Below are 9771 nucleotides of genomic sequence, written 5' to 3' on the forward strand. Positions count from 1 at the left end.
CTCTGAATTCACTTCTGGGTTGGCCTATTCAATGTCCTGACTTAAATCAGATAAAGACCTTGGAAATACTGTATATGCATAAAACTTTCCACTTTTAAGTATCATGAGTCTTTATTGTCATGATGTAAACATAATGAAATGTTGGTGACACAGCGGCTCAGAGTTCACATGTATTACACAAACACAAATTAAAAAGACTGAATGAAAAATTTGCATTCTTAGAGAAGACCCTCAAAAATGCAAAACCACACTATGAAAAAAGCTGCATTTACAACAGAAGAGAAAGACCCACCAAAAGAGGAAATGCACTGTGCAACCATTAATAAATAATAAGGCATATTCAGATAAAAATAAATGTTCAAGTTGAATGTACCAACAAACACTTCCCCGGAAGCTCAAAATTGTGTAAATTAGCACTTAGCGTCTGATAAAATTTAAATTTTCAAGTCAAAAAAGACATATTGCAGTCAGTTTGCAGAACAATGTCAAATACGTGCAATTGCGTGAATGTACCAAACATTCCCTGAGAAGCTGTTTGTCTAAACTAAAACCGTTTTGCAAAGAAGAGTCTGTCCTAAATGCTGCTAAAACGATGTAAAACTCACAATCAGTTATCACAAACTTTTAATAGCAGTCATTGCTGCCAAGGAGGCCCAATCATCTGAGCTAGGGGGCAATTACTTTTTCCACATAGTGCTACCTTGGCTTAAATAGCTTTTGCCATATAATAGATAAAATTATCATTCAGAAGCTGTACTTTCTATTTAGTCTGGTTATCTTTTTTTCTGACAGTTGAAGTCTGGTGATCTAAAACATGCAAGTGTGACGACAAAAAAAAAAAAAAAAAGCAAAAACAGAAGAAATATGTAAGGAAGCAAACCTAATTTTCACAGCTTTTTGTAGCTGACGTAAACCCCAGCCTGTTACCTAACCCAAGGTAACAGGCACGTCCAAGGCACTGCAATCTATTAGCTTTCAAAAATAATCCCAGCATGAAGCAATGTGCTTTCCCCTCCCCATCAATATGCAATAGTGTTCTGCCAACGTTATTCAAAATCATCCAATCGGCATCTTCAATAACACGTTGCCGTTCTAGGACGGTGAGCGAATCTGGATCGTTCCCCAGAAAGTGTCTTAAAGCAGGCCAAAAGTTCAGCTCTATCGTGGTCTTTTTTTTTTTTTTTCTTTTTTTTTACTCTCTCCCTCTTTCCGCGTGTTCGAGTTGTATATCTCAGTGGGTTTACGAGACAAACATCTGAGAGAGCATGCTGCAGCACGCCGGAGGCACGGGTCGTGCGCCAGACGATGCAGGATTTACAGTTGTTTAGAGACACGCTCTTTATAAGAAGTTTTATCCATTTAATTTGCATTTCATTTCTCATTTGTGTTTGTCTGAGCTGTGGGTGACGATGTAAGTTGAACAATACCCAAAAGCAAAATACGCAGAAAAGTTTTTTTTTTTCTTATGTGCGTGTATTTTACGCATTAGCTTTTGTTTGTTTGTTTTTGTGTGTGTATATTCAATTTCCCACCTGAAAAGTCCGGAGAGCCCTTAGTGAGATCGCAGATGACGGTCAGACACGTTATTCCTAACAGAAGCGCAACATTGACGGCTGAGGTAGTCCAGTCTGAGAATAACATCATTGAAGCCTCGAAGTTTGTGATCTCTCCCGAATCATTGGAAAAACAATCCAGCAGCAGCAGAGAGTTGCAGCTTTAAGAGATGTGGGGTCCCATTTTCTGGACTTCTCCTCATCCTCCCTCCGCCGCACTGCTTCTCGCATCGACGAAGGGTTGGGGTTGGAAGCCGTGTGCGCGCCGAGCACCAACTACTGCGCTTTGAAGGGGGAGGCATTCCACCTGCTGGAACTGCGCCACCCTCGCTTGGTCTCACAGATCCCAGGGGAACACCTCACGGGGCAAAACGTCTCCTTGAAACGAAATCAACGTCAATGTCAGAGTTATATATGTAACACAATCCAAAATCAAGGTGCACTTTATAAAAAAAAAAAAGTGCAGTCTTCTTAGATATCCTTTGTCTTTACATCCAGCGCCAGTTGCAAAAGTTTGAAAAGTTCTTGAACTTTTCCCAGGTTTTGTCAAGTTACCATAACAACCCTCAGTGCATTTTATTTGGACTTTTTAGGATAGTAGAACAACTTAAAGTTGTGCGTAATATGGATTTGAGGGGTTGCAATTTTTTTTACACATACAGCGTGAAGTTTATCCTTATCCGCCCCCTTTACTCTGACACAGTTACATAAAATCCAGTGCAGCTATGTTTGTTCAGAAGTCACCTAATTACTTAAAAAGATTTTCTGATAAAATCTGAGAGGTTTGTTCGAGAACATTAATTAACCAGAAAGGTCAATGGAGAAGATGTTGAAAAGCTTAAAGCAGGTTAGGTTGTAGCATATGTCACGATTTGAGCATCACACAAACCGTTTGGACAATCTCCTGAAAATGGAAAGAATATTGAACTGCTAAAAACCTGCCAAAAATATGACCGTCCACCAAAACTGACAGGGCGGGCAAGGGCAGCAAAAGTCCCATAAAGGTTTTGCAGCTGCAGAGATTGCATCTGAGCGCATCTGTCAATAGGATGTTTGTTGCAAGCTTCCGACAAACGACAAAAGCGGAGAAGAAAGTGTTCTTTTCAGTCACAAACCATCATTTAAGATAAATGGCCAGTAAAATGTTCTTGAAACCCCACTCTGAGCAAACCCTCCTCCTTGGTGGTGACAGCTATCGATAGGATGCTTTTCTTCAGCGGAAAAGGGAATCTGTAAGACGGGAAGCTGAAGTTAAATTTCAGAGCTTGCAAAACAACAACAAAAACACAAGGTTGGGGTAGAGATCCTGTTAATTTGGGAGCGTGTGGCACATTATTGTTCCCATTTCCGCTCCATCAACTGTGATGAATCAAGTTTGCCAAGAAGAATGGGCAAAGGCAATCCCCTGGAGAGCTAACTGGTTATAAAGGCAGACTAAATATGCAGACCATATTTTTCATATGGTTATTTTGGGGGGGAAAGAAAGAAAACGATGTATAATTTTCTTCCCAGAATTATGCACCGCATTGCGATGGTCATTAAATGCTGTGTGTGTGAAAACCATCCCAAACGTGGCCTATCTGTAACATAGGAGTTAAATAAGAGGTCGCTCCACCATAATAATAAGTCGTTCTTGTTCCTGTAAGGCATTATTAGTTATGTTTCTATTCTGCCATTTTTTGGGGGGAGTCATAACTTTTATTTAAGCTCCACTATAACTGACTCAAACGTTCTAAGCTGTGACTATATTCAAGCACTTTCGACGCGATTTTCACATATTCTTTTCAATTTAAAAAAAAAAATCACAATGTTTTGCCTTAGCTTTTCTCCACTTAAAAAACTTTTTTACGTGCAGCAGCCGGTGAACGATGGAACAATTGCGCCATCTTGCGCTTTAAACTGTCGAACCGCAAGTTCCCCCAAAATCGCGTTTAGAACGCGTGGGGCCTTCGCGGCTTCCGTACAATGTGACAACAGAAGGTCAGACATGGCGGTCTGCGCTAGAGGACTTGACAAATTCGTCGCGTCGCTGCGTTTCTGTCGAAAATTGCAGCCCCAGAATGAGCGTAAGTGTGATGAAGAGGCTTGAAACAACCTGCAGTGTGGGACGACTTGCTCCCAATCATAGAAATAGCGTCTTAGTTGTATTTTAATTATATCCATTTTGTTCTAGCGTAGCTACGGTTAGCAAGGTTAGCTTCGTTCACGTCACAGGAGGGGAAAAACATGCAGTTCACAGTGCGACTTCGTTGTTTTCTTTTAATTTCCAGGGTTATTTTCTACATCAGCGTGTCGCCCTGCGGCGGCCAGCGAACCTCCGAAATTCGTCCCTCCTTCCAAGCCTGTCATAGTAGACAAGACTCAGAGTGTGGCTTCTATGAGAAAGTAAGCTTGTTATTCCCGACTGTGGCAAACAAGTCGGTGAACGCTCCCATAAGACATCTAGGTTTGGCGCTGTTACCGTGTCCGTTCAGCTCGTTTTATTCTCCTCCAGGTTCCTGAGCCCAGAGTTCGTCCCTCCCAGGCAGAGGACAGCTCCTTTCAAGTTCTTCCTGGAGAGGAAAGACATGGTCCGCAGGAGGAAAATGCTCAACATTCCCGAATTCTATGTGGGTAAGAGACTGAAGATGACTCTTACGAATCACGTTGTATCACCTGGACACTACTGCTGAGGTACTTCCCCCAAAATCTCCTAGTATTTGGTTAAAGTGGCTTTCTTTCCTTCCTATTTGGTATTTTAAAGATCTAAAGCTACTTTACCAAGTATGGGATTCTAAATTTGTTGGCTTTAAAGCTTCCTGTGCAGAAGCAATTACTGGAAAGAAAACATCTAGACATTCAAAAGATTATCTAGACATTTAAAATATTCTGTTTTAATTAAGTGGGAAAAATATTGCCTTTATCTGCAATGATGAGGCAGTGCGATATTCAGAAAATGTGTAGTTCTGATGGTTGCATTTACTCACTGCAAAAACGAAACTAAAAAGAAGTAAAATTTTCTTGAAATGAGTGTATTTGTCCTTGATTTGAGCAGGTAAATAAGATGATTTGCCAATGGAATGAGATTTTTGCACTTAAAATAGGAACAACTCATCTTCACCATCTTATTTAGAGGGAAGAATATCTAATTATCTTATTTTAGCGGTCAAAATACTAATTCCATTGGCAGATCATCTTATTTACCTGCTCAAATCAAGGACAAATACACTAATTTCAAGAAAATTTTACTTCTTTTTAGTTTCGTTTTTGCAGTGAGTAAATGCAACCATCAGAACTACACATTTTCTGAATATCGCACTGCCTCATCATCAGATAAAGGCAATATTTTTGCCACTTAATTAAAACAGAATATTTTGATTTTACCTGCTCAAATCAAGGACAAACACACTCATTTCAAGACAATTTGACTTATTTTTAGTTCAGTCTTTGCAGTGCTGAGATTAACCCAGATTTCCCCCCTAGTTTTCTCAGTCTTCCATCACAGCAATGTCCTCAACACTCTGTTAACCTTAGGACATTGATCACTTAAAGGTTTTAAAAGGTGTGGATACCAAGGGCAAAGAAGTGCCACCTAACTTCCGAAATGTGTAATCGGCGTGCAGAACATGATTTCATGGCGTATGAGACATATTACCTTAACAAATATTGCATCCAAGTAGCCCCTTTGGAAATGTGAATATCACGGACCTGTCTGGGAAACTCTTGAAGTTGGCGGACGACACCGCTGACATTGGACAGCGGTGAGTTTGCATACAGACTGGATCGGCTGGTCCAATGGAGCCTAACCCACTCCAGACAGAGGAGATGATGGTGGACTTCTGGAAAACACACTGCCTCCCCTCACCATCCTCAACAACAGCAGTTTCTGCTGATGTTCACTTACCACCACCTGCAAGGGGCCGCCCTTTCCCGGTAATTGAGATGGTCCTCTGGCATAGATGATGTTCTGAAGAAGGCCCAGCAGAGACTGTACCTCCTGCTGCAACTCAAGGAGCAGAACTGTCCACAGGAGCTTCTGGCCATCTTCTACGCTGCTTTTATTCAGTTTGTCTTGGGTTCATCTATCACTGTGTGTGGTCTGGCTCATCCACAAACAGGACAGATACAAACTACCATGAACAAAAAGGCCCGTAGAGAGGATCCTCAGGGCCGACTTTCCCTTCATCCAGGATTTCTACGAGTCTAAGGCCCGGGAAAAAGACCCTACACATCCTGCACAAAAACTGTTTGGACTTTACTTTTGGGTCGGCACTACAGAGCAGCATTTTCAGAAAGCAGCTGCCACAGAGAGAGTTTCTTCCTCCTGCCTTAACAGTCAGAGTGCCCAGATCAGGTACCATGCTTATTTGCATTTCCAACCTACTCTTCCGCTTTCGTTGAATAGACATATTGTCATATTTACAATAAAAAAAATTAAATTTACCTTTTTTCTGTATATTGTATTAAATAGTCATAATTCAGAGCATAATGGAAACAAAGTAAAATTCCATTCTATAGAAATCAACTTGCAGATTAAACCAGATTCTGATGAAAGTTAAGAGTCGATATATTATGCAGCTTAAAATGATAATGATACAATAGATGTGTTCCAGCTATCAGCTGTTGTCTATAGATGTAGATCCTGATCAAGCTACCAGATACAAAGTGGGGCTGGGTGTATTCCTGCCGTCTATTCAGGAAAGTGAAGGGAAACAACCGTGCAGATTCTGACAAATGGGTCGGCGTCATAATAAATAGCAAACAATAAAAACTGTAATAAAGTGTTATTGTGCAGAGATGTCATCACTCCGTTTTTGATAATTCTTATTCATGCAAAAAATGTTTTGTTTATGTGTTTTTTCTGTCTTTCAGGCAGCGTCCTTGCAGTGACTATGGCTGATCCCAATGCTAGTGGGAAAACAAACCGCTTTGTTGGCATCTGCATCCAGAGGGGTGGCAAAGGGCTGGGGGCCACTTTTGTCTTAAGGAACATTATTAATGGTCAAGGTAGGCTTTGTTTTTCATTGCACAACACAAATGAGCATGATCTGGGCATAAAAACACATTTAGTTACAGTTATTTGGTATTTAATTTCAAGATTTTTCCATGTTTGTTTTATCGCTTTTTTTTATCTCAGATATTCCTCATTGTTATAGTTCATTCAACTGTTGCCAACCTGTGCTCGCTCCCTTGTAAGTAATTAGGAGGATGATGTTTAAAGAAAATAAATTCTAAGATACACCCCAACCCTTAAAGTATATGTGGGTATATGGGATCAATGGAATGGAAGAGATAACCAAATATGTTTTTAAAAGCGTTAAGCCCTTTTTAGGTTGTCAACAATTCGATACAAGTTTTAACCAAATATAGAACATCTTAAAAGAGGACTGTTTGGTCAGACTCTGAAAAAAGTTAAACATTTGGGAGAGTTTCTTTAAATTTAAGCCATTAAGCCAAGATAAAAAGAGAAAAATTGAACTGACTATTTATCCAACTGCTTGTTACTGTGTTAAATCACTCAATGCGCTGACAAGATTTGGATATTTCAGTTTCTTCTGACTTGCAGAACAGAAAAGCTAATGTCTTGCATGTTCTGAAAGTATCAGTTGCCATTATGGGCCTTGTTACTCAAGGTGTAACGACACATATTTGGTACGGCTCCTTTGGTGTCGGCACGCACGTTGTACCTGCACGAATACAGCGTTGTTACAAACCGGAAAACACGTAGAACCACCACGCAACTTTAAAAAGCCAAATTTTTCAACAGAGATAAGATCGGTAGCAGACTCTACACTGAACTTAAAGACTCACCCGAAACCACGTCAAGCTAAATGTAAACATGACATCGGTACTCTGCTTAAGCATTCAACCAGCCCCAGATACCATGTTAGTCTTTCCTGCAGCAGACATGCGGCCACACAACGGTACTGTGTTGAGACTCGTCTGTCGTTAGGCAGCATTCCCTTTCGCTCACAAGGCGGCGGAGTTTAGGCGCTTAATGGATAAAACTAGTCGGCACCTGTGGCGTCTCTGCATCTGGCCCCACCAGATGTTGCTCTCGAGCTCTAGTTTCACAATATTCAGTGGGACAGGATCGTTCTTAGAGTAATATTGTAAAAAAAGACGATTCCCTTACCAATAAAATTCTGTTATAAACATTTGTGTCTATATATCTTAAGTCTGCCAGAATACTGACAAGCTCAGTAGGCTAAATCCTCTTGATATTGGGGATTATTGGGTCAGAGGCCGGCCCAATATTTTTAATACTGCTTGAACATATTGATTAATTCAAATTATTCACTGTTTAAATAAGCATATCACTTTGTTTGTCTTAACTGACATACCAAACAATTCGATTCAATTTTATTTATATAGCGCCAATTCATGAAACATGTCATCTAGAGTCACTTTACAAAGTCAAGTTCAATCGTATTATACAGATTGGTCAAAAATGTCCTATATAAGGGAACCAGTTGATTTCTTCAAAGTCCCGACAAGCAGCATTCACTCCTGGAGAAGCGTAGAGCCACAGGGAGAGTCGTCTGCATTGTACATGGCTTTGCAGCAATCCCTCATACTGAGCAAGCATCAAGCGACAGTGGAAAGAAAACCCCCCCATTAACGGGAAGGAAAACCTCCAGCAGAACCAGAACCAGGCTCAGTATGAACGGTCATCTGCCTCGACCGACTGGGGGTTACAGAAGACAGAGCATAGACACAACAAGAGAAACAAAAAAGCACAGAAGCACACATTGTACTTTATTGTGATGTTTCCCCACTGGTTGTTACTTTATGCCTTTGTTACTTTGAAGTTATACTAAAATCTCTTTTTGGTACAACACCCATTCCCATTTATTGTGTCATTTTATAGTCTTGCTGATTAAGTGGTCACTGCTTACTGGGACAAGTAGTGAGACTGGTGAGCGTCGTGTAAAATCTGTGTGCGTTTTCCTAGGTGTCGAGATCTGCTACGAGCTGTACAATCCTCGGATCCAGAAAATGGAAGTCCTGAAGCTGGAGAAAAGACTGGACGATAACCTGATGTACCTAAGAGACGCTCTGCCTGAGTACAGCACAATAGACCCAGAAATGAAGCCCGTTCCCTTCTCCCCTACTGGAGAGGTGCCTGTTAACCAGGTGAGTGGGTTTTAAGATAAGATTCATGTGGTTTGAAATTTTTTCTGACCAATTTACTTGTGATTAAACTGCTGTTCTTGTAGCTGTGAATCATTGTTTGTGCTAATAAATCTTTATATTTTTCTTCAAGTGATAAAAATGGGCCTAAATTGAGTCATTTGAGTAGTTCGATCTTTAATAAACTCTGTAATAAATTAATAACATTCAGGCTGCTACGTATACATTAATGTTTTTTGGCAAGTTTTTTGGGGGGATATATTTTCTCATCCAATTCCTGCACCAAAACACATCTGAAAACATAGAATAACAAAAAACAAGCTAAAGCTGCTACAATATACAGCAATTAAGCCTCTTTTTTTTATTTTCTTAAATTCTTCTCTGTCCTCCAGCTCAAAGTAAGAATGCGCCCAAAACCATGGTCCAAACACTGGGAACGCCCCAAGTTCAACATCCAGGGCATCCGCTTCGACCAGTGCTTGACCCCCAGACAGATGGAGGGTGCCCAGAAGCGTGCACAGCCCTGGCTGGAGTACGACATGCTGAAGGAGTACGACACCAGCAAGCTGCAGCAGCAGATCCTCCAAGAAGTGGAGCTGGAGATGAGCAGTTGAATGTCCATGTAAATCTTCAGTAACACGATGGGGATAAACATTTCCAGACACGAGGAATAACTGGAGAAGGAGATTGACTGAAAACTGTCGGACTATGTGACAAGGAGCTTGAACATCACTGAATATTATATAAGGAAGCAACGTGGACGTTTCGGCGTTTTACTGTGGACTAAATAGTTTCGTATGTATTCAGATTACTGTGTGACTCCCTTCAGGTGTTTAACATTACCAATGTCTCCAACCACCAAGCTGAAATAAAAATAACGAGCTGTTCAAATTTTGTGTTTTAGTTTGTCTTTTATTTATGTAGGTTTTCCCTTTATTCCGCTTGTATTTTGTACATCTTTGTTTTATTTTTTATTTTTCATCCTCCCTTTCTTTTTCCACTAATTTTTTTTTTCAACTGTTCTGGGACAGAGGAGTCGGCAGAATTAACCTTTTTGTTGTATTTTCATCCGTCCAGCTTTAGCACTTTGTAAGGTACACAAAAT

The 9771-nt window shown here is 40.5% G+C and overlaps 2 protein-coding genes across 2 annotated transcripts in view; one reads left to right on the forward strand and one right to left on the reverse strand.

The window, feature by feature from the left end:
• LOC105929540 (protein eva-1 homolog A) overlaps nt 1-1923 on the reverse strand; it is a 119090-nt gene extending 117167 nt beyond the window's left edge. Inside the window, exon 1 of the mRNA XM_036147334.1 lies at nt 1533-1923. Coding sequence (XP_036003227.1) covers nt 1533-1644 — 112 coding nt within the window. The 5' untranslated portion in view covers nt 1645-1923. The remainder of the gene's footprint in view (nt 1-1532) is intronic.
• Nucleotides 1924-3483: 1560 nt separating this feature from the next.
• Nucleotides 3484-9562, forward strand: mrpl19 (mitochondrial ribosomal protein L19). The gene is made up of 6 exons (XM_012867373.3): nt 3484-3619; nt 3824-3938; nt 4048-4166; nt 6405-6539; nt 8488-8669; nt 9059-9562. The coding sequence occupies exons 1-6, from the start codon at nt 3541-3543 to the stop codon at nt 9278-9280; spliced, it is 852 nt and encodes a 283-aa protein (XP_012722827.2). The 5' UTR covers nt 3484-3540; the 3' UTR covers nt 9281-9562.
• The last annotated feature ends 209 nt before the right edge of the window (nt 9563-9771 follow it).

Source organism: Fundulus heteroclitus, chromosome 15, assembly GCF_011125445.2.
Source record: "Fundulus heteroclitus isolate FHET01 chromosome 15, MU-UCD_Fhet_4.1, whole genome shotgun sequence".
Taxonomy (NCBI): domain Eukaryota; kingdom Metazoa; phylum Chordata; class Actinopteri; order Cyprinodontiformes; family Fundulidae; genus Fundulus; species Fundulus heteroclitus.

What these genes read in the sequence shown, in the direction of transcription:
- mrpl19 (XM_012867373.3), top strand. Translation starts at nt 3,541, where the DNA reads ATGGCGGTCTGCGCTAGAGGACTTGACAAATTCGTCGCGTCGCTGCGT. An exon ending in CATTCCCGAATTCTATGTGG is followed by an intron (nt 4,167 to 6,404) that starts GTAAGAGACTGA and finishes TCTGTCTTTCAG; the next exon opens with GCAGCGTCCTTGCAGTGACT. An exon ending in GAACATTATTAATGGTCAAG is followed by an intron (nt 6,540 to 8,487) that starts GTAGGCTTTGTT and finishes GCGTTTTCCTAG; the next exon opens with GTGTCGAGATCTGCTACGAG.